At 36.1% G+C, this 23,853-nt stretch overlaps 1 protein-coding gene across 1 annotated transcript in view; it reads right to left on the bottom strand.

The window, feature by feature from the left end:
- Nucleotides 1–15,327, bottom strand: part of LOC133519693 (uncharacterized) — a 37,420-nt gene extending 22,093 nt beyond the window's left edge. The window contains exon 1 of the mRNA XM_061853746.1: nucleotides 15,173–15,327. Coding sequence (XP_061709730.1) covers nucleotides 15,173–15,193 — 21 coding nt within the window. The 5' untranslated portion in view covers nucleotides 15,194–15,327. The remainder of the gene's footprint in view (nucleotides 1–15,172) is intronic.
- Between the last annotated feature and the right edge of the window lie 8,526 nt (nucleotides 15,328–23,853).

Below are 23,853 nucleotides of genomic sequence, written 5' to 3'. Positions count from 1 at the left end.
ATAATGTTTAGTCGATGAATACAGCGTGGTACACATCTAAATATGGCTAAACAACAGAGTTGCATACGTACTTCTTATTCTGTGCCCTTGAAGCGTTGAATAATTTTATTTAAGTATTTATACAGCGGCATTATTTTTTTGTGATATTACATTCTCGATGCTCGACTGCGACATCAAGAACTTTCATAATGTCGCATACGCGCTATATCGTTATTTGTCAAGACCACAATTTTATTGTTGACTCAATTATTTAACAGGCACTGTAATTACACAAAAGCTTAAAATTATATCAAAATTATCTTGATGTCTTACAAAGTAACCATTGTGGCGTAATCGTGCCAAAACCGACCAGAGTAACTCAATCGGAAAATCTTGCGTCAGATGCAGACGTCGATAAAAGATACTGAAAGTGGTTCTGCTTTTGTTGAAAATCGATTAGTTTATAGGAAATCTCGCGATTATTGTACACTTGACCTGCCGCTCAAGGTCGGAGTGGGTTCTTTATAATGAAATTTATGTATATTTAAAGTTTTAAAGTAACGAGGCAGAAGTAATTGACCGAAGCGTAGCGAAGGTCTACGTTTTGACTCGGGCAATCTGCTTTCGTATGTCCGGATGTTCTCCTCTACAGGTCGCAATTCTCAATCGAATCGCGTGAAATTTTGTGACCATATTCTATGATTAAATAGATTTTTTTTGTCGATCCAGTTTTTGGAAATTTTTCAAATTGGCGGATTCATGGTACGTCGTGCCTAAACAAATAGCCGTATCGATATCATAAAAGTTTCTTCCTTGTGAGACATGTTTACAGAGTAATTTGCGAAAAAACCAGATATTTCAGATAGCTCGTTAAGGGGGGATTTTGAAATTTGGGTTTTACTCGAAAATAAGTAGCCTAATTTCACCACGTCTCATATATCCATTCGTGGCTCCGGTTCCGGTTCGGTTGACGAGGTTCCGGGTTCCAACCCCAATCAATGAATTCTTTTTTGTTGGTTATTTCTACTTTAATTTCCTATTTTTGGTTCAATAAGCTTTGTAGCAGGGAGAGAGAGGTCCCTGGATCTATCCCCTGAATTGAAACTTTTAGGTTTTTTTTTGCATTTAATATTCGTATTGTTGATAGATCAAATGAGCCCGAAGCGCGAGCTAAGCGCATTCGTTTCAGTTTTAGTGTCTGAACTTTTTTTCACCTGTTTAATTTCAAGGAGACGGACAGTTGCGCAGGCGAAAACGGGTGCGATGTGTGGGGGTCCATATTCAGAATTTTTCGGAGCAATTTTTGCACTTACATTAATTTATTAACTTTGGCTTCTCTATAGATTAGTTGTAGATCGGAATATTGATATTATTTTAGGAAGACTTTTAAACGTAAATGTATGTTAAATAGCTTTAATTACCAAAATGAATAGCATAACTAAAAGAGAGAAACAGTTTTCTAGCATTTTTCCCCAGCCCCGGCAGTAATGTTTCAAGATCACTGTTACGGCAGAAAGTAACGGTACGGCTAGGGACATTATTTTATATAATTTTGGTGTATATAGATTACTATATTAAAGGTGGGCGCACTTAGAACGGCATGGCATGGATGCCGTTCTAAGTGCGCCCACCTTTGATATATCGAAAACTGCTTATAGGACACTAGTAATATTACTAGTAGCTCTGTGAGCTATAGACCTCGCGATAAGATCGATAAGCTTAAAACATGTACAAACAAAAAAAAATTGTTCGATGAGTAATTTTCACAGCGTACTCACAATGGTCTTAATTGCCATAGACCATAATGGCATTTAAGACCCTTACGACTATGTCTTATTTATGACTTAAGTGCTTTATGCCAATTTCCACCATTTGGACATTTTCCAAAACACAAAACGACAGAAAAATTATATGTAGCTACTGAGCCTGCTTACAAAATTTCACGAGATTCAGTTGAGAATTGCGACCTGTAGAGGAGAACATCCGGACATACAAAAGCAAATTGCCCAAGTTAAAGCGTAGACCTTCGCTAACGCTTCGGTCAGCTAATAAAACTGCAAGCTACTAGTAATATTACTATTTTTTTTATACCACGTCGGTGGCAAACAAGCATACGGCCCGCCTGATGGTAAGCAGCCTCCGTAGCCTATGTACGCCTGCAACTCCAGAGGAGTTACATGCGCGTTGCCGACCCTTAACCCGCCCCCCCTCGTTGAGCTCTGGCAACCTTACTCACCGGCAGGAACACAACACAATGAGTAGGGTCTACTACTCTACTACTACTAGGGTACCAGTATTCTATAAGCAGTTTTCGATATATTAAAGGGACGATACGTTATGGCGCACTTTGCCCCCCTCTCCTTATGATATTTAAAAGATGTAAAACTTCAAATGATCACCCATTACTTTATCACTAAACATGTTTCTGAAGGTGAATTCGTCAGATTCGTCGGTTTTATTAAAAGTTATAATGGAATTGTTTCAGTCACCTATGTCCCGGGACAATAAAGTGAAAATAATTGTAAATTAATTTTAAAACTCCACGAAATAAGAGCGTTTGCGATCTAAAATTGAAAAGCTTTAAAAGTCTAACGAAGTCTATAAATGTTTTTATTTTATTATATAGGAGGCAAACGAGCAGACGAATTACCTGATAAGCGATTATCGTCGCCTATGGACACCTTCAACAACAGAGTAAGTTGTAAGTGCGTTGCCGGACTTTAAGATGGGAGCACGCTGTTTTTTTGAAGGCTTGAAGGTCAGGTCGGTCCGGAAATACCGCAGGCGACAGTTCATTTGGTTCATTCCACAGTTTAGCGCGAGGCAGGAAGTTTCTGGAGAAACTCACAGTTGAGGACTGCCAACCATCTAAGTAGTGAACCTAAATACCTAACGATATGTTTTTGTGTGCGTGCTTTGAACTCTAGTGGCGGACCAAGATTCAAGTTTTAACCGACTTCTAAATTTCAAAAGGTTCACAATCCGGTTGTTTTTGATGTTTGCTTCCTCGAACTCCGTCTTTTCTCAACCGATTAAAAAAATATGTTTTTGATTGAAAGTATATACTTACAGATTAGTCCCAGTTTTGTCAAAATCTAGTTCTAGTGATAGAATCCATTAGCTCGGTCTAACTATAGGTATTACCTAAAATGTAGTGACAGCGAGGTTTTGAAATTAGCGTTATTTCCAATTTAAAGTTTGACCCAAAAGTTTCTTAAAGATATTTAGTTAACACATGTATTTTATTTACCTACTACTTTTTTTGCAATTACTATTTACAGTATGTATCTACTTAATATACATACTGTATTATTTACCTCAACTCAGCTGCCGACAATTTTACCTCTCCGTTAAATCTATAAATCTGATATTATGAATTCGGCAGCCTTCGTATGTAAGTATGACATGTAACTCATCCATTACTATTGAAGCCCGTTCATCCATTGATAATATATTTCTCTGTTTATCTGCCCTGGACATTTGTTTACGTTCGCGGCCAGAATTAAATGGGGCGGATATTTTATTATTAACTTTCCTTTGGTGCCGCTTTCAATACCACTGACGCTTCAAACCTTGTGTTCCTCTTTTGTATTGTTTTCCGAAACTGCACTTTAATGCTCCAGTTACAAGTTAGTTTTTCCAGTACTCAGAAAGTTCAAGTAGGAGCTATTTATATACAGCAAACGAGAGTGGTCAATAGGTGATAGTAAGCGATACCGTTGCGAGATAGATCAAGTGTCGGCGCTTTAGAAATTGCCAGGAAAATGTGGTGTGGTTAATTATTGCAGTTGCACTTAGTTACTCGACTAATGGGGCAAGTCAGTGGTAATGAAAGCTACGCGTTACTTTTAAGTACCTATATCCAATGGTTTTAATTTTAAACCAATAGAACAGCGGTCATCAGAACCGCAACTTTTACATGTAAACCCCGTTTACACTCGTATTTTATGAAAAATCTATTACATAGGTAATGGATGGATGGTAATGTAGTATGTTTCTCTTACCCCACCTGACCATAGGGTCAGGTGGGGTAAGAGAAACATACTTATTTTTGCTTGGGGTAAGGGAGACCGTAAAAGAAAAGTCCTTCTACGTAGGTATTTTTAAGTCAATGTGATTTATGCATTCGGTTTATTTTTGATATTATCATTATTTTATAATATTTTTAAGTACCTCTAACTGTTTATTTTCACTGTAAGTGTCCCCCTTGCCCCATAATTCCTCTTACCCAACCTAACCTTACCTAAAATTATGATAGAGAAGCAGCCATAGCGCCATGATAATACAGTAGAATCCGGTTATAACGACGCCCAAGGGACCGCTGATATTACGTCGTAGCGTCGTACTAACCGGACGACGTACTGAACGAACTGCCAATTTTAATTTGTTTTATTTAAAATAATTGCATCATTTTGTATTTATAAATATCTTTGCCACCAACAAAGAAAAAAAACATTTGAATGAACATATTTATTTACGTTTTGTTGACTGTCGAAACATACCTAAAACCAAGTCTATCGCGAATTTATTTTGTTACCTTTATTTCCGATGTTTCGACGCATGTTTCGCTGGTCGTGGTCGCGGATAACTGATGTCCCAGCAAAATGTTAAAAAGGAGATTTGTGTAACTACCCGACGAAAAGTCTATGAAAAAGTTTGTGGTCGGCATCCGATTTCAAACCACCACACATGTGTTAATTATTGACAATAGTCCGACACGCAACACTTCTATATCCGCACGCATAGATCCCTTGGTTTAAGCTTCTGGATCACTGGTTCCCAAGTTGACGACAAATTAAAACCATCTTCCCTATTAAAATTCTGGGGTGTTTCTGGATTCCAGACACTTTCGTACAACTCGAGGATAATAATGGCGTTCAGTGGTTTTTGGTTCTATGAAGCTCAATCCAGTGATTCGCGCTAGATGTTAGAAGATGTTCGGCGATCCCGGATTTTGCTGGGACATCAGTTATCCGCCTTTGACATATATACATAGGACGGGCTTTACGAGCACTAAGAATGGTGCCAGTTCAGTGGTGTCACTCACGAATTCGAGCCAATCGTGCAGTATAACGCAACTAATTGCGACCAATCGCGCGCGTGATACGAACTCATCAACCAATTGCGTTGTGGCGTTAGACTGCACGATTGGCTCGAATTCGTGCGCGTGACACCGCTGCTCTGGCACAACTCTTATTGCCCGTAAGGTATTGCACCGTCTATTATATATGTCAATGTTAACCGCGACCACGACCAGTGAAACCTGCGTCGAAATGTCGGAAATAAAGGTAAGTAACATAATAAATTCGCGATATACTCGGTTTTAAATATATTTTAAAAAGTGTTGAAAACGCGAAAGCGTTAAATGTTATATTGAACTCACAATATTTTTATGTTGTCATGTAATTTCTTTATCTTATATTTTCAAGACGATGTGTGATAACATTTCCTTACACGCAAAATTCGCCTGAAGATTAATTAAATCTCGTCTCTTCTTCCTAATAATTAATAATCAAACGAACTTACCTGTGAAGTTTGATTACAATTATGCGAGTATCCAAATCCAAGACAACAAATATAATTTACTAGCAGCAGTACACGTTATCGTGCAGTCCAAGTCACACATTTTAGAGATTATAGTATTTAAAAAACAAGTTCGCGCTGTCCCTCTCACTCGCTACGCTGCGTTCCTGCTTCGACATCGCTCCTCCAGTACTCATTATTTCAGAGTTATTTTTGTGTTATTAACAGAGACTATTTTATTTTCATTTTTGGGGATGGGGGGCGGGTCTTTGTTGTCTTGGATTTGGATACTCGCATAATTGTAATCAAACTTCACAGGTAAGTTCGTTTGATTATTAATTATACTTCGTATCCAAATCCAAGACAACAAATATAATTTACTAGCAGATGTTCAGAGCTATGTATTTAAATTCAAATCCTGAATGCGAAAATAAAATAAAATATCGATATCAAATCAGTATGTTACGAACATACTGATATTATTGATTTTGAATAAAGAGAACAACGTACCACCTAGAAGTTATTAATTTATATCCAATTTAAATAATTATTTATGTATCCACATAGTATAAATGTAAAATGTATGTATAGCATAATAAAATTAAGGAGTGAAATTGCTCTTGGTATTTCATTTCGTTAATATTAAAAAAGTATAAAACTTTCTTTGATTTCACTGTAGTATATTGATAAAGTTGTATATATCTTAATATTCACAAGGTACAACTATTTTTATGTCATTTACAAGTCAGGACGCCATTAAGTGTAAATGTGTTTTCAAGCTTTAGTTGGCTCTAAATAAGGTTTAGATGGGCATTCTCTGTCTGTAACCATATAAACAAACCATTTTGTATAATTTAGAATTTACCAACCATTCTCTGGATGTAATTACAACGGAGACAAACAAGCATACGGCCTGCCTGATGGTAAACAATCACCGTAGCCTATGAATGCCCGCTACTGCAGAGGTATATTACATGCGCGTTACTGACCCTAAAATATAATCTAATTTTATGTTACGACACTTTAAAGTTAATTTTGAATACAGCAATCAATACTTTCCTCGGTAAATAGCCTTTGAGTGAGGTAGATAAAGGAGAATTTTCTTCATTGTAAACCTACCATAAATATCAAGGCTATATGTAAGTACTTTAAAACTAAGTCTGGACAATTACTAGTAGAGTATCCTGTAGGTATTAAGTATTTGAAACTTATCACTTTGAAAATATAGATGGACTAATTTTAGTTATTACCACAGATCAAGAAATAATAATATGATATTATTTATAACTAAATAGCTAATCTCATCTGCTTATGCGTATCTGAACGATGATGGCTACTACGCTAACAAGTGGCAAGGAACTTAGGTAGATTATGTGTTGAGTTATGATATATTTGTGAACAAAATATCTGGCATGACTTGTAACTTGTACTTCATTTTAAGGAGTAACATTTTTTAACGTTACCTACAATAAAACTGTACAGTGTGCATTGCGACGAAAAATGAAAACTATTTAAAAGTTCAAAGTTCAAAGTTCAAAGTTATTTATTGTATATAAGAATCAGGTTACATTGCAGGTCGAATATACAATTACACATTCCGTTACACTGAGACTTTACCTTTTCAGGTGTACATACATTTGCATATATAGGTATTTACATATTTATCTAAAGAATAACAATACTTATGAGTCACTTAAATAATCATTAACACAATAAAAACATTTTTCTATAAGCCACATTTTTGTGTTTGATTTGAACAGTTTGAGATCCATATCCTTAAAACGATCAGGTAACTTGTTATAAATTGTGATACACATAATATAGGCATTTTTTGCAGTGAGTGACAAGTTTACATATGGCTTAGGTAATCTGTGTCTGTATTTAGGTCTAGTTACGCGGCAATCCAATGGGTTATTATCCGTGAATAGGTATTTATATTTGTGAACGAAAACAGAAACTTCATAAATATAGAGACTGGGAAAAGTAAGAATGCTATGTTTTATAAAATATGGACGGCATGAATCTCTAGGATGAACTGAAAATATGGCTCGAATGCAGCGCTTTTGGACAATGAATACGTTATGTTTATCAGTGCAGTATCCCCAGATTGTTATGCCATATCTTAAAATCGAATGTACATATCCATGATATGCTATTAACGCTGCCTGAATGGAAATAGTTTGGCTAACTCTTCTCAGGGCAAATACAAACCTATTTACTTTGGAACATAATGTGTCTACATGTTCTCTCCAGTTTAGATGTTTGTCAATAAAAATACCTAAAAATCGCGCATGCTGTACTTCTTTTATGGAAATATTGTCATATTGTATGTCTAACTGTTGTGACTTGCCTTTACTAGTATGGAATTGAATGTAGCTAGTTTTGTCTAGGTTTATTTTCAAGTTATTTCTTTCTAACCATTTAATTGTTAGGGCTAGAGTTCTGTTTAGGTCATCATTATAAGTCGGAAAATCTCTACATTTCACAATAATTGACGTGTCATCTGCGAACAACAGGCTTTTATGTGGCAGGCTTTTGGGCATATCATTAATGTAAATTATGAATAGAAGAGGGCCCAAAATACTGCCTTGAGGCACTCCATAATGATTATTGATGAAGGATGATCTGTAATGATTTAGAGATTTAGTTACCGGACAGTATCTGACAGTCTCTACACATTGGGTTCTATCACTAATATACATTTTTCTAAGCTTTCTTTCACAGCAAGACAATATGACAACCCGAGCATTTACATTTCAGACAATAATAATGTTATTGTTAAAGGATTTCAACCCTTTATTGCGATTATTAATCTAGCTACTTAGCGCAAGCGACTGCAACACGTGGCAGCATAACTCTAGTTGCATGGTTGCACAATTTACAGCACTTATTTCGCGTCGCGGGATAGTGCATCAACGGCGGTTCACCTCTTGTTTGATGCGGCGATGTTCCCCTGAAGTTTGGAGCTGAGAATCCGTAAGTAAATTGTACCGGATTTATTACATTAGGCTCGTTGATATGGTATATTCTTGACAGCATATCAAAGCTGACGTTTGAAGTTATTAGGAGTATATAACAGCGTGATATGAGTACGAATCATAAATTTGGGTTAAAGGGTTTACAGATATATTTTTTCCTATATGTTGTTTACATACAGCATTTCTTTGTCTGTAAGGGCAATGACATTGCGTACATTTTGTTTAAGGTATTTTAGGCCGCATTAACACCTATTAAATTACCTCAGCGTAACAAGAACCTCCTTTATATTTCATTATTTTTACAAGTCCTGTAAACTTTAGCTCAACCTTAAATATTTTTGCTCTTTAGTCCCTTATATTTACATGCGTAAAGCTACTTCCAATACTATTAAAGTCTTCAATCATTACATTGGCATCAACACTGTTATAGTAGAGCAACGTTATATATCTTTGACGATATCATTTTGAGATATGTATAATGACCGACTGTAGACCGAAGAGCGAAGTGACCGAAGAGCGTAGCGACCGAAGTGCGAAGCGACCGAAGAGCGAAGCGACAAAAAGGAACAAAGCAACCGAAGAATCAAATGACCGAAGCATTATAACCTCGACACTTAAAATGAAGCACATATAGCCTCGACGCTGCGGAAATGGAGGCCTCGATACGATTATTGTATAGTACATATAACTTAAAGTGCGGCATATATCTTCGTCACTGCGACAGCTGCGACAGCGGACCCCTTGACACAATTATTGTGGAGTAATGATAGCATCCTCACTATGACGTGGGGCAAACATAGCCTCAACACTACGACAGCAGATCCCTCGACACAATGATTGTGGAGTAATGATAGCTTCCTCACTATTAAAGCGGGGTACATATAGCCTCGACGCTGTGAAAGCGGAGCCCTCGACACAATATTGTGGAGTAATGATAGCCTCTTCACTATTAAAGTGGGGCAAATATGGCTTCAACGCTGTGAAAGCGGAGCCCTCGACACAATGACTGTGGAGTAATGATAGCCTCTTCACTATTAAAGTGGGGCAAATATAGCTTCGACGCTGTGAAAGCGGAGCACTCGATACAATGGTTGTGGAGTAATGATAGCCTCATCACTATTAAAGTGGGGCAAATATAGCTTCAACGCTGTTAAAGCGGAGCCCTCGACACAGTGATTGTGGAGTAATGATAGCCTCATCACTATTAAAGTGGGGCAAATATAGCTTCGACGCTGTTAAAGCGGAGCCCTCGACACAATGGTTGTGGAGTAATGATAGCCTCATCACTATTAAAGTGGGGCAAATATAGCTTCAACGCTCTTAAAGCGGAGCCCTCGACACAGTGATTGTGGAGTAATGATAGCCTCATCACTATTAAAGTGGGGCAAATATAGCTTCGACGCTGTTAAAGCGGAGCCCTCGACACAATGGTTGTGGAGTAATGATAGCCTCATCACTATTAAAGTGGGGCAAATATAGCTTCAACGCTGTTAAAGCGGAGCCCTCGACACAGTGATTGTGGAGTAATGATAGCCTCATCACTATTAAAGTGGGGCAAATATAGCTTCGACGCTGTTAAAGCGGAGCCCTCGACACAATGGTTGTGGAGTAATGATAGCCTCATCACTATTAAAGTGGGGCAAATATAGCTTCAACGCTGTTAAAGCGGAGCCCTCGACACAGTGATTGTGGAGTAATGATAGCCTCATCACTATTAAAGTGGGGCAAATATAGCTTCGACGCTGTTAAAGCGGAGCCCTCGACACAATGGTTGTGGAGTAATGATAGCCTCATCACTATTAAAGTGGGGCAAATATAGCTTCGACGCTGTTAAAGCGGAGCCCTCGACACAATGATTGTGGAGTAATGATAGCCTCATCACTATTAAAGTGGGGCAAATATAGCTTCAACGCTGTTAAAGCGGAGCCCTCGACACAATGATTGTGGAGTAATGATAGCCTCATCACTATTAAAGTGGGGCAAATATAGCTTCGACGCTGTGAAAGCGGATATAGTACCATGTCGACATCTCATTTATAAGAAAATATTTATTTAATATGTGTTTTAATTTTGTACTATTAATTAATGTGCATTATAAAATTACATTAAAACTTTAATCAACACAGTTAATACCGATTTTCTGTTTGATGAATATCTTGTTGCACAGTAAACCTAAGCTTCTAAGTACTCACGGAAAGGAGAATTATTATTAGACGGAGTCCACAATATTACACAAATCAAGTATATCTTTCCATAATATATTTCATTTTAAAATCATATTATATTATGTTAATCAAAGCTGTTTAATAATAACAAAGCGGGTAACTAACTGATGATCAAATTTAGGAGGCGACCACATCGATTGGACCCAAGACTCGACGATACCGCGATGTCCGATTAAAGCCTACTACCTAATCCGTCATGATCCATACGATAGATTCACTATGGCCTTCATATGGGGCATGGGGCGCACGGTATCGGAGCACGCATAGCACGTCCCGTTTGTATACGTCGATTAATGACATTAAACACTTTAAACTGTCAGTCAGACTAAATAGTCTTCCAATGTCTTATAGATTGTGTATTGATTGACATTACTCCTGTATATTTATACCTATAGGTATCCTCATAAGACGCTCATTAAACTTGTTGGTACTGTGTATGTACATTTGCATAAAGACGCGTTTTGTTATCATTCACAGGCACTTATTACCAATCGGCAAGGATTACCATTGTTATCTGTTTTATTGTATGGTAGGGTAGATCGGACATGGTAAAAGCCGCTTTCGTGAAACGATTACCTAGTATATATTAACTTTATTCAGATATGGTTTGTATATTTAAATCTGTACGCGAAAGCATCTCGTAAAAAAAAATTGTGAGTGAACATTGCATTTTATGCAATCATAAAATGAAATCTAAATAATATTATATTAGTAAATAATACTATAATAGTACGTATTACAATTATTTAAAGTTCAAATTGTAATCTATTTGTAGCCCCATACTTATTTTTTCCGTAATTTATTTATTCAAAAAAGAAGGTAGTTGTAGTAAGTGATTTCGTATGAACGTAAAAATTACTTACTTGATTTCTTAGGTAATAAGTTTATTACGCTAAACGAATATACCTACAATTTCAAATTGAAAGTTTAACTGCCATTTAAGTATGGCAAACGAGACTAGACTTGCCGAGCTGAATAAACATCAATTTTTCGTTCGAGGGTACGGCGGTCGGCAGTTCAAATAATGTTTTGATTCTATACTTCTTATTCAGCGCACAATAAACATTAATCGAAACACAATTAGGTACACATATTTAGAGGAACACTATTTTGGCGAAAATACGTGTGACTCGGACTAACACAAAAACATGTAATGAGTACTGGAGGAGCGATGTCGAAGCAGGAACGCAGCGTAGCGAGTGAGAGGGACAGCGCGAACTTGTTTTTTAAATACTATAATCTCTAAAATGTGTGACTTGGACTGCACGATAACGTGTACTGCTGCTAGTAAATTATATTTGTTGTCTTGGATTTGGATACGAAGTATAATATTATAATAGGTAAGTACAGCTGAACTAACAGGCAAATAAAATCCATTTTACTGACCATTGTATTTATAATGAGCCCTCGCCTTTGCTTCTCGAGAAATTGGATGGAAAGTGAGACTAATAGGCCACGACTTGGCAAGCAAAATATTGGTGTAGGTACCTAAGAAAAAGTTCTTTAGTAATGCCCTTTCAACTAAAGGGTTTCTTTTTTCGTAATAACGGTTGGAAAAGATTGGATAACGTGAATTCGTGGAATGAGATTTAAATATTCAAAGTCTGGATAAATATACTAACTTTATTTTTAGAAACTTCGTAAAGGTTTAGGAAGTTTAGGTACAGTCAGCGTCAAATAATTCGTAGCAGTCAAAGTAGCCAAATAGTTCGGTACACCATATATTTAGTATGGTGTACCGAACTATTTGGCCACTTTGACTGCTACGAAGTATTTGACGCTGACTGTACCTACTTTAGATTCCCGGACGAACGGAAATCTTAATCATAATTAAAATCTTTTATTATCTTTGGGAGCCACAATGCCACTGATCTAAACATAAATACACGCGTCAAATATGCCTCGACTAATGAGACATATTATATGTATAATATGTCTTATTAGTCATATTACCGTATATATATATGTGTGTAAACGGTACCTAAGTACCAATATAAACAGCACTAATTTCAAATAATAGGTACATTTCTGACAAGTCAACTTTCTCAGTAGAATAAGTTGCTAATTTCAAATTTGGTATGGGATATCGATCCTTCGCGCCTACATTTATCGAATTTGCCGCCTTTTTCTACTGACAAACGGCTTGACAGAGTATATACTAGTAGTATAGAAGGTTAATTAAATGTATAACATTAGGAATGTCCCTTTTGGTCGTAGGTCATGCCAGAGGGTGGAATCGAATTAGGTACCTTTATATATCTTAATAAATATGATGACTTAATACTCATCCTCAAACATAGTGAAATGGGATCGTGGAATACATTTGCAAATAAGTAGTTCACAAGCTATAAGTTGCAACCAAATTGCTGAGTTTTATACCGATAGGATAGATAAGAGATAAAATTAAAAAGAAAATTGTTAACTAAGGGATGAAAGTCACCATTTCTGTCGAGGTAGTTTGCGTTCGAGAACCAAACTACCTCGACAGAAATGGTGACTTTCACCTGAGTTAAACACACTAATTTTCATATTGAATGCGAGGAAACCAAACAAAAACAAGGCAAATTTTTAAAATCAGTAATTAAAGTAAGTACGTACGTAAGTACGTGTCGGCCATGTTTTTTTTTCCTTAGGACTTACTTGCAATTGGAAATTTCACATGTCTGAAGATAAATAATCCCCAAAAAAAAATAGATTTCAATAATTATGAGAACACGCATATTTAATAAACTATAGTAATTTTAAGATTGTTCCTTAAAGTATGAAAATCAGCGGGATTGCCTCTTACTTTTGAATTTTTTACTTTTTCGTTCTAAAACTGCCAATAGTCAACGACATTATTCATACTGCCAATATAATGAAACTATTTTAGAGAATTTATATTATAAATAACAATTTAATTAGTAAAATAAGCAATGATTTTATTTTCATCAATACTGAAACAAGTCTTACATATTTTTTTATATAAAAAAAAAGATTCAACGCGGATCAAGAACGCGGCAAAAGGTCAGTAAAATTAGAACAATTACCAATTGTTCCAGGCGGGGAAATAGAGAATATTTTTATATTTATTTCCACCTAGTTATGGGACGGGGACACAGAAGAGAACACCACTTTTCGGCACTAGAGCACAGTGAATTCAATATATAGAAAAGTGTGTTAAAGAGAAAGGTCATGAAATCAAAATGGGGTTATATACTATTGATCGTCCGATCAGCTACTACCTATAAACCTACGTTGGAGAAATGTTACTTTCCTAGAAGGTCAACTTCAGCTAAAACTATATTAATATAAATTGACTGTTATTGAATCTGCTGTATCCTAAAGGCAATTAATTTAAATTACTCATGTACATAACTAGTTCCATCTTTATTCATCAATAATGCATACTACTTTGTATGTACTGTAATGTAATTTGTGCTTTTTTTCTTCGAATAAGAGCACGTGCATGTAAGCAATTAATAATTATATAGGTATGCTTATTATAACAAGAAAACAACGCGCCAAGCACCCTGTAATAATTATCATACAAACAGATGTCTTTACAATTCGCGTTCAACAGTATCTGTCACGCTAATTGTTTTACATAGGTAATATTAGTACATTACGATACAAGTGCGAAAAATAGGAAATTCGAAACGAGTGGCGATAAATTAAATCACGACCGAAGGGAGTGTTTTAAATCGACACGAGTTGCGAATTACCTATTCGCACATGTATCGTACAACGTTTTACAGTACATATGGCCCTTTAAATGTTCGACACAGTAACGTAATATGCTACTTCTCGCACTAGTGCTATAAAGTAGCCCCATATGTACTGTAAAATATTTTTTCTGTTTTATAAAGCTGCCATGCTATCAAAGATAATACTTTTGACGCGTATTTGTTACGTCCCGTCCGCTACGATTGATACTAAACATAAACTTTCTGTTAAAACATTATATTGCAGCGCCTACTAATTATCTTTGCCCGAATGTTGACTGGTAAACAAAACCTTACGTATATCATTAAGTCCGCCTTTTTTTAAGATTGTATTTTCTTTTGTGCAATAAAGATTAAATAAAATAAAAGGAATCGTTTAACCCCCTAACGCATGTCATATTTTATTCTTGTTTAAATTTGAACTTTAATAGCTGTCAATAGAGTTGAATATTATACAAATACTGACACAAATGGTTGGATATGTGGTAAAGGGTTAAAAATAGTTTATATATAGTTATTATGTTAATATAAATATATTTAATTTTAGTTAAATTAGATAAATGTATATTTTGCTTAGCTTGATATCCATAACAAATTAGGCGTATCCCTCACATTCATACTTAATATGTTAAATCAAACCCATTACTCCCGTGGGAGTAATGAATCTTCCTATATCCCTGTGTAGAATAACACTGTTTAAACACTAAGTGTGATTATAATGATTTTACGGTAGTTTTATACAAGACAAAGCAATTATGCTCACCAAATACATTTGCCGCCACATTTTTTCTTTTTAAATTCTATCACTATTCAAATCACTGTAATGGCACACCACATTGATTGCGCAGGTTCTCGCGCCGATTTATCTTAGTATACTGCACGCGCGCAGTCTGCGCACTTCATAATAAAATAATACGGGGGGGAGGGAACCAACAATTTATATAAGATTGCCGCTCTAGAGCTACTTATCTATTTTACTCCTTCCTTACTGTAGCCCGATAGATTATTTTAAAATTATTGATGCATGAAATGACTGCTTTGGATGATTTAACATAATAATTGAACAGGTGCGTAATTAAGTTGCTCGATTTGTTCTAGTGTCATTATCATTGCTAAACGGCATAAAAAATTAAGACTTAAATTACTTAATAGTGATCTAACCTAATTGCAGCATCTGATGCGTTCACCTCTTGGTACAAAAAGTGGCATTTCGGACTATAAGGATGTAATTTAGATCTGATATTGATTTGAGGTTATAATTAGACCAATTAGGCGGTGAGGCGGTAATTAATAACCAACAAAACCAACAGCGCTAAATATATCTAGAACTTACAATAGAATTACAGAGCCAATTATAGGTTCTCACTTATAGAAATATAATAAATTATAAAAAGTTTTTGCCCAACTTAATTTACACATACAAGTTCCTACAGCATAAGAACAGATATATATATATATATATGATCAGTTTTTACAAAAATAAATTAAAAAAGAAATAAAATAGTTGAATCCTGTAAGTACATATTCAATAATGCACCGAAGCCCTGACCTGCGCCAGAATTATTGTCACCCATGAAGTGTCTAATTAATTTCCTTTCTATTACTGTTATGCTATCATTCATTATATATGTCGATATCACAATTTATAGAAACTTTATTTAAACTCATGCCCGCCCTGCATGTGAAACTGTTTTTCCTATACCTAGTAGTAGCTTGGTAATTACTAATGGGACGAAAATGCCTGAGCCTCCTTGACGGAATATTAAAAGAGATCCTATTAAGCAAATTTGGACAATCTACATTACCTTTAATAATATTGACTATGTCCGCAATTTCACGGCGTTTAACAAGTGGGATGAAATTATGTGTCTTACACAGCTTGAAGTAGTCGATAGAACTATAGTTGACTCGCATTTTATAACAAACAAATTTGATAAATTTGGACTGTAATCTCTCAACCCTATCAACATAAATTTGATACTGAAGATTCCATATTTGAGATGCGTTTCTAGTTTGCTTCTCACGTAAGCGCAATACACGATTTTCAGAGTTTTGGGACGCGTAACTACGCAATTTAAAACCAAGTGACCTGGAAGCTTTACCTACTATATTATCAATATGCTACCTACCTACCTAATAATACCTAATAAATACCTAATCTTTCATGCTTGCTACTCGCTGACTTTAAGTATGTTATACCTCCCAGAGTGGTAATAGCTGGTTCACTCCCCGCCTCTAGCAAGTTATGGATTTATTAGTCTACATAGTTCGTGTCATCCACGATGACGCGCAGATTTGTCCAATCTAACCTTTAATAACATGAAAATACGAGTTAAGGCACACGTCTTCGTAATGACACGATCTATACTTACTGTAAAAATATTAATTAATTTTTCGTTAATTTATTTCTTTCATCTCAAAACGATTAAATTATAGTTTTGAGTAATATTTTTTACACTTTTGCAATCGTCTATGAGTTTCATGTCTCCCTCGAGTCTTCAGCTTTGCACGGGACCTCTATTATAATACTTACCTTGTTAGTATTTAGTATGTATGTTAGTGTGGGGCAGATTTTGGAAGCTAAATTTGACCCACTGTCCTATTTCCGATTGAGCTTAAAATTTGCGTACATATGTAAATCGGATGACAATGGAATATTATGACGGAGTCAGGAGGTGGCCATATGAACTCTGTGATAAATATTACTAATTGTGTTTGGGGTTTTTAGAATTGTCTCGATGAGTATTAGTTGCCTGTGGATAGAAAGGTACAGAGCCCCTAGTGTAAATTTATTCGATAGCGTTCCGTGACATACCTACGCGTTTGCGTTAAGTCTCATTTTGTATAGGATTTAGAAACAGCGCGCCAAGCGGAACGTTGTGGAAACTTAAAATCCCACAGATTTAGGTGGTCTGTGCAAAATCCCATATAAAATGAGACTTAACGCAAACGCGTACGTCACGTCACGCCATCGAATAAATTTACACTAGGGGTACAGATAGCGATTAAAGCTCGTACCAAAAACTTTTACTTACTGTAAAAGACTTTTAAAATTAAGTCGTAGCAAATATGTAATAATTATATTGCATATACAATATTTATGATCAATGATAACTTACATTAATTTAGGTTTGTAAGTAATAGGTACTTTTTTAAAAGCGTTTTTCAATGAAATGACATGTCAAGATTGTTTCCCTTTATTCTAATGCAAAAAAAACATAAAGTATAAACTGTCTTTAGCACTATTTCGCTTACCCCTACATTGCACAATGTACTTATTTAAAGCTCCAGATCTAATAAAGCACTTTATGCACATAATAATAAGCATAGGTAACATCCTCATGACAGACTGATTTATTGAGCCAGATATCTAAGTGTAAATAATGTGGCACGTACACTCCTGATATTTTATTATGCATTTGTGACATTATCTATGAAAAGGGACCTTATTGTCGGTGGCGCTTACGCCATTATCAACGATGCTCCCATATTATAAACAACGCCGCGCTACGCAGTGCGGCGTAAGCTCCATCGACAATAAGGTCCCTTTTCATAGATAATGTCACATTTATGTTTATGGGAGTGTAAATACATTTTTCTTCTTCTTCGCGTTGTCCCAGCATTTTGCCACGACTCATGGGAGCCTGGGATCCGCTTGGCAACTAATCCCCATAATTGGCGTAGGCACTAGTTTTTACGAAAGCGACTGCCATCTGACCTTCCAACCCAGAGGGTAAACTAGGCCTAGGTAGTGTAAATACATTATTCTTGTTAAAGGATAACGCACACTTGTCCACGCAACATCTTGTCGATTTTTTCATCCGCCACGGCTGCGTCGGCGGCGGATCGCTGCACGCCGTAATGAACGGTACTGTGGTATATTGTGACTTAAGTTGATTTTTATAATGTTTTCTATCAAATGCATATACTTATACAATTCTTCTATGCTTACTATTCCACATAATTAAAGTAATTATTGCTATTTGATTCGACTTATTAAAAAACGTAAGACAGTTTTTCAATACAATAAACAGTTAAACCAACAGGGTGTTACGAGTAGACATCGGTATTGTGAATAATTTAACATCAGTTACCTACGCCGGATACTAGGCAGTGCCAATAAATCAAATACATACTTTTATTCGATGTTTAAAATGTTAAGTTAAAAAAAAGCGCTGGTGGCCTAGCGGTAAGAGCGTGCGACTTGCAATCCGGAGGTCGCGGGTTCAAACCCCGGCTCGTACCAATGAGTTTTTTTCGGAACTTATGTACGAAATATCATTTGATATTTACCAGTCGCTTTTCGGTGAAGGAAAACATCGTGAGGAAACCGGACTAATCCCAACAAGGCCTAGTTTATCCTCTGGGTTGGAAGGTCTGATGGCAGTCGCCTTTCGTAAAAACTAGTGCCTACGCCAAATCTTGGGATTAGTTGACAAGCGGACCCCAGGCTCCCATGAGCCGTGGCAAATGCCGGAACAACGCGAGGAAGAGGAGTTTAAAATGTTAATATAAGGAACTAATTAATTTACACAGAAGGCGGTGACACATGTATCATAAAGTAGGTAAAATGTATTACAGTATTTACAGTACATAATTCATATAGGAATAAAAACCGGCAAAATGCGAATCAGACTCGCGTGCCCAGGGCTTCCATAATCATACCTACATATTTCTTACAAAGTTTAGTTTTTCTCTTTAAAGTTGATTCGTCAAGTTTGTTCGTTTTGATGTGACGAGTTTTGCTCTTGGGTTTTATCCTAAGATAAATCTTGATACACGATTAAGGATTTGTATATACCTACATGCCGCTCCTATGTACAGTCAGCATCAAAAGTAGCGGATCAAACAAGGTTTCAAAAGTATCTACCATTCTGAAACAGCTTAACAAAATGTGGTGGTTCTATATGCAGAATAATTACGATGGTAAAAGATATACTTTTGAATGTAAATTTTAGAGATTTATCTATATTTGCAAAAGTTATTCGGAATAACAGATACTTTTGGAGCTATAAAATTGCATGGACTCATTATGAATGAATTCATTCATAAAGTTGCCATGTATTTATGCGGCTGGGTGAAAATAATGAATTACTTCATTCTATCGACATTTACTTTAAAATTTTCTTTAAGGAAAGGACAATAGTTTCTTAATCAACATTTTCCTAGTAATGTACGCAGCAAGATGAATGGATAAGCAAAGTTATATTAATCTAAGAAGCGACCTAAGCCGTGCTAAGCTAAGCTAATAGTCTACTTAAATGCATTGCAAGCTACGGTAAACCACATAAATCCATCTCACTCCGCCACGTAACTGCGTCCTGTAAACTTTGAAGCTTGGTATTGTTGAGCATGTATAGGTTACAAGACAACTGAGAAAGTTAAGAATATAAGTGATACGTTAAGAACAAAGGGATTATGTATTTAAAATATAATTATTATTTCACATCATGCACAAAAAAAGTTTTAGAAAATTATTACAGAAAATGTAGACAGCAATTACTTTTTGACACACTTTCTTACTACACCGTGGCGTCACTTGTTCTATGTTTAATATAGGAAGTAGTTTTATGCTCGTTAGTTATTTATCTAATACTACTGGGCCCTTATTCGACATGCTAAAAGTGACGTTTCGTGTTGATTTCCATTTGATGTGAGAAATATTGTGACTTGTCGAATTGCTATTATCACCACCTGTCAGTGAACAATATCCACACTAGAGACGGGGCGTTGTACCGGAATAGTTTTTGGAACAGGTTATTTGTAATAGACTACTTTTAGCTTATCGAGTATTTAAAAGTACGGACTTTGATTTCTGAAATAAAACAAATATGAAACTTTTATCACCTCGTACCTCCATTCTTACCGTTACTTTAGGTAAAATAAAATTTTGTTAACAGATGGTCGTCTGGGTGTCTGTTGTATCTAAAAATAATGTAATAATATATAACAAAAATATGACAATAGATTCATAGCCTTCACTCAAAACGTCACCATATTTCCGACCCTTACCGAAATAATAAGTCGATATTTGTATAAATAATCCTTATTTGTAAGACGCCTAAGCACGGCAAATACGTAAACTGCCTATTGGGGGTCATACTCGTAAAACTGGTATTTTAGACGTACTTTTGGTACGAGTAACAGAGACGTACTTTTGGTACGCAGTCCCAGCTCTAGTCAGGATTCTAGTTGTCAAATATAAGCGTGTCGAATACGTATTAGTTAACTGTCAAATGAAATTAGATCAACGGTAGACTTTTTTGTCGATGGGTATGGCTGCCATGTTTGGATTTATGACATTTAAAAGGGGATCCTAAGGCAGAGAGTAGTTTTACCTGTACGATTTTGATTCTTCTACTGGACGCAAGATGGAGTTAGCTGCCAAATTCCGATCTGGCTGACGCAACTAGGAAGAAAAAAGTTTTGTATGGAATTTGTTTCGCAAATCATTGCCAACGAAGAAAAAGAAAACGTCAGTGCTATTTATTCTGTCAAGTTTACATCAAGTCTACTGTCAGCCTAATTGCTTTGTTTGTTTTGAAAGCTTCAATGTTTTGTTCGGGTATTTCGTGTAATTTCTTTATTATTTAGTGCAAAAATCGAAAATAGTCAACCGTGATCAGAGTAAAGAGCGAGTTTGTTACAATGCCAGCGAGAAAACGGTTTACTAAGTGTGAAATATGTGGCAAGCGAGCCACTCGAGAAAATCACGAAAAAAGGGATTTTATGGCGAAATTTCCCTTGGATGAAGACTGGTAAGTATTGCTTTAGATACTTTTGACCTTATTTTGGGTCAGCAGGCTATAAACACATCGAAAATTAGATATTTTACATTATTTTTCGTTGTGGACTAGGGATGTACTATAAGTATCGATAACTGTAGTTTTATTTGTATATCAGTGTAAATAATAAAATTAAATATGTGAAATTTCCTTAGAACTAGCATGCAATATGACCATAATTAATTCGTCGAAGATTAATAATGCATAAATTATCTATTACTTATGCATTAATGGTACACATATTTTTTTAATCTTTATTCTAAAATGTAAGAAAATTAATCTCTGTTTTTATGATAAATAAAGAAATATTATAGGATATTATTACACAAACTGACTTAGTACTAAAGTATGAATGGCATGTGTTGTGGGTACTTAGACAACAATATATATATATACCCACAACACATGCCATTCATACTTTAGTACTAAGTCAGTTTGTGTAATAATGTATATATATGTACATAGTCCTAATTTATAAGTATTTATAAATACATAGGAAATACCCATGTCTCAGGAACAAATATTCATGCTCATCACACTAATAAATGCCCGTTCCAGGATTTGAACCTGGGACCATCGGCTTCATAGGCAGGGTCGCTGCCAACAAGGCCAGACCCGTTCTCATGATTAACAGACATATAAATACATAAAAAGTTAAAGCATTGATAAAGGGTTGTTGATAACTGGATGCCGAAAAACATGATTTATAGATGCATATTAGCGCGAAATAATCAGTTGATCATCTCATTAGCAAACACATGGAATATAAACTGTAGATAAAGTCATGTTTTTCCAAGGCTGTATGTTTTCAGATGCAGGCAGTGGGCCAAATTTGTTGGGAACGAAGACCTGATACATCTTCCCATAGAAAAGTTACATTTATTCAAACATGTATGTGCACATAATTATGAAAATCAAGCATTTAATAAAATAAAAAAAAACACGACTTAAAAACTGTATTAAAATAATTCGGGTCCACATTAAGCCCGACCAGATAGTAGTCCAATTAAGAACTATCCACTATATAACATACAACTTAAATGTGGACTCGATGCTAACCTGATTTCGAGTACAAAATTTGTAGACAGGAGCCTATGTTTCAACCCTCCCCATTTTATCGATATCGATAAGAATCGTAAGCGTGTAGCGTACTACACTATTTAAATAGCTTATGTTGGTACTATGGTTCTTTGACAGTTCTTTGTCGTACATTTTGGTAATGATTTGCGAAACAAACTGATTCCACTCGCTAGTATGGAAGTCCCGTCTCTTAAAACGTAGTGATTATATGCTCTTTGACAATGACATGCAGTTGCGTCGATGTAGATCTATCATAAAACGTACATGTGACGCATGTGACAATTGTCCAGGATGAAAGAACTATCTTGACAATTAACATAAAGCAATACAATACCACAAAATGTCAACAAGAAACCAGATTTATTATAAAAATACAAATTATATACAAAGCTTCATTTTAAAACCAATGGTCGTGGGTTCTAACCCCGGCTCTTAACAATGTGCATCTTGAAACATGTACCGATTGCTTTTCAGTAAAGTAAAATATATTATCATGAGGAAGATGGAGTAGCCCCAATAAGGTATATTTTCCCCTCTGGGTTAGAAGGTCAGATAGTAGTGAGACAGGGAGATATAGTGAAGAATGCGGAAAAACAAGCATTTATTGTGTTGTTAGGCTAGTTCTTTTTTTCAAAATTTGAAAACGAACGCAACAGCATGCTCAAAGCCCCCTGTGAGTCAGAATCTGTTAAATTCAGGCTTAAGACGAAACAGGAGCTGAGCCCGTACACAAATTTGAGATTTTTAGGTAAAAGGTAAAAAATATCGCCGTGGCGCTGACGAGTGTGGCACCCCGTACCTAGCTAGAGACTATCCCTTGTGTGTGTACCAACAAACCAAATTTTAGACAAATATGATACGTCTTCTTCTTCTTTGTCGTTGTACTCTTTGCAGAGCGTCGTGGTCAACTGCTGATATCAGGCGCAGATGTTGCTTGCCGTACGATTTCTCGCCATTTTTCGCGGTTGGGGGCCATTCTGGCAAATGCGTTCAGGGGACCCTTCATGGCAGATTTGATTTGGTCAGTCCATCGCATAGGTGGCCTTTTGCGCGGTCTTTTTCCGTTTGCTCTACCCTGCACCACTAGACGCTCTATGGAGTCGTTGTTCCTCCTCGAGACGTGACCGAAAAAACTGAGTATGCGGGTCTTTACGAGAGTCGAAAGGCGCTGCTTGATACGGAGTTCTTTAAGGATGGAGACATTAGTCCGAAACTCGGTCCAGGATATCCCCAGCATTTTCCTCCAGCACCATATTTCTAGGGCATCTATCGTCTTCTCCTCTGTCTTTCGGATAGTCCAGGTCTCCGCAGCGTATAAGAATATAGGAAAAACGAGGGCCCGTACAAGCCGAACCTTCGTGGTGTTTGTGACGTTTCGGTGATATCCTTTATAATTTCAGGATTTTCTACACAGCACAGAACATGGCACCCATATAGATCTCAATTCCGTTGTCGGCGAGTCAACAACGACACATATTCTTAATATTGAACTTAATTGGCTCTCATTTCACATTTATGTTTTAAATTAATTATAGGCATGGACATACCATATCCTATTGTAAGTACAAAGTTTCAGAGC

The sequence above is a fragment of the Cydia pomonella genome, chromosome 7 (assembly GCF_033807575.1).
Source record: "Cydia pomonella isolate Wapato2018A chromosome 7, ilCydPomo1, whole genome shotgun sequence".
Classification (NCBI taxonomy): domain Eukaryota; kingdom Metazoa; phylum Arthropoda; class Insecta; order Lepidoptera; family Tortricidae; genus Cydia; species Cydia pomonella.
Note: the sequence above shows the minus strand (reverse complement) of the source record. Positions and strands in the feature narration are given on the sequence as shown.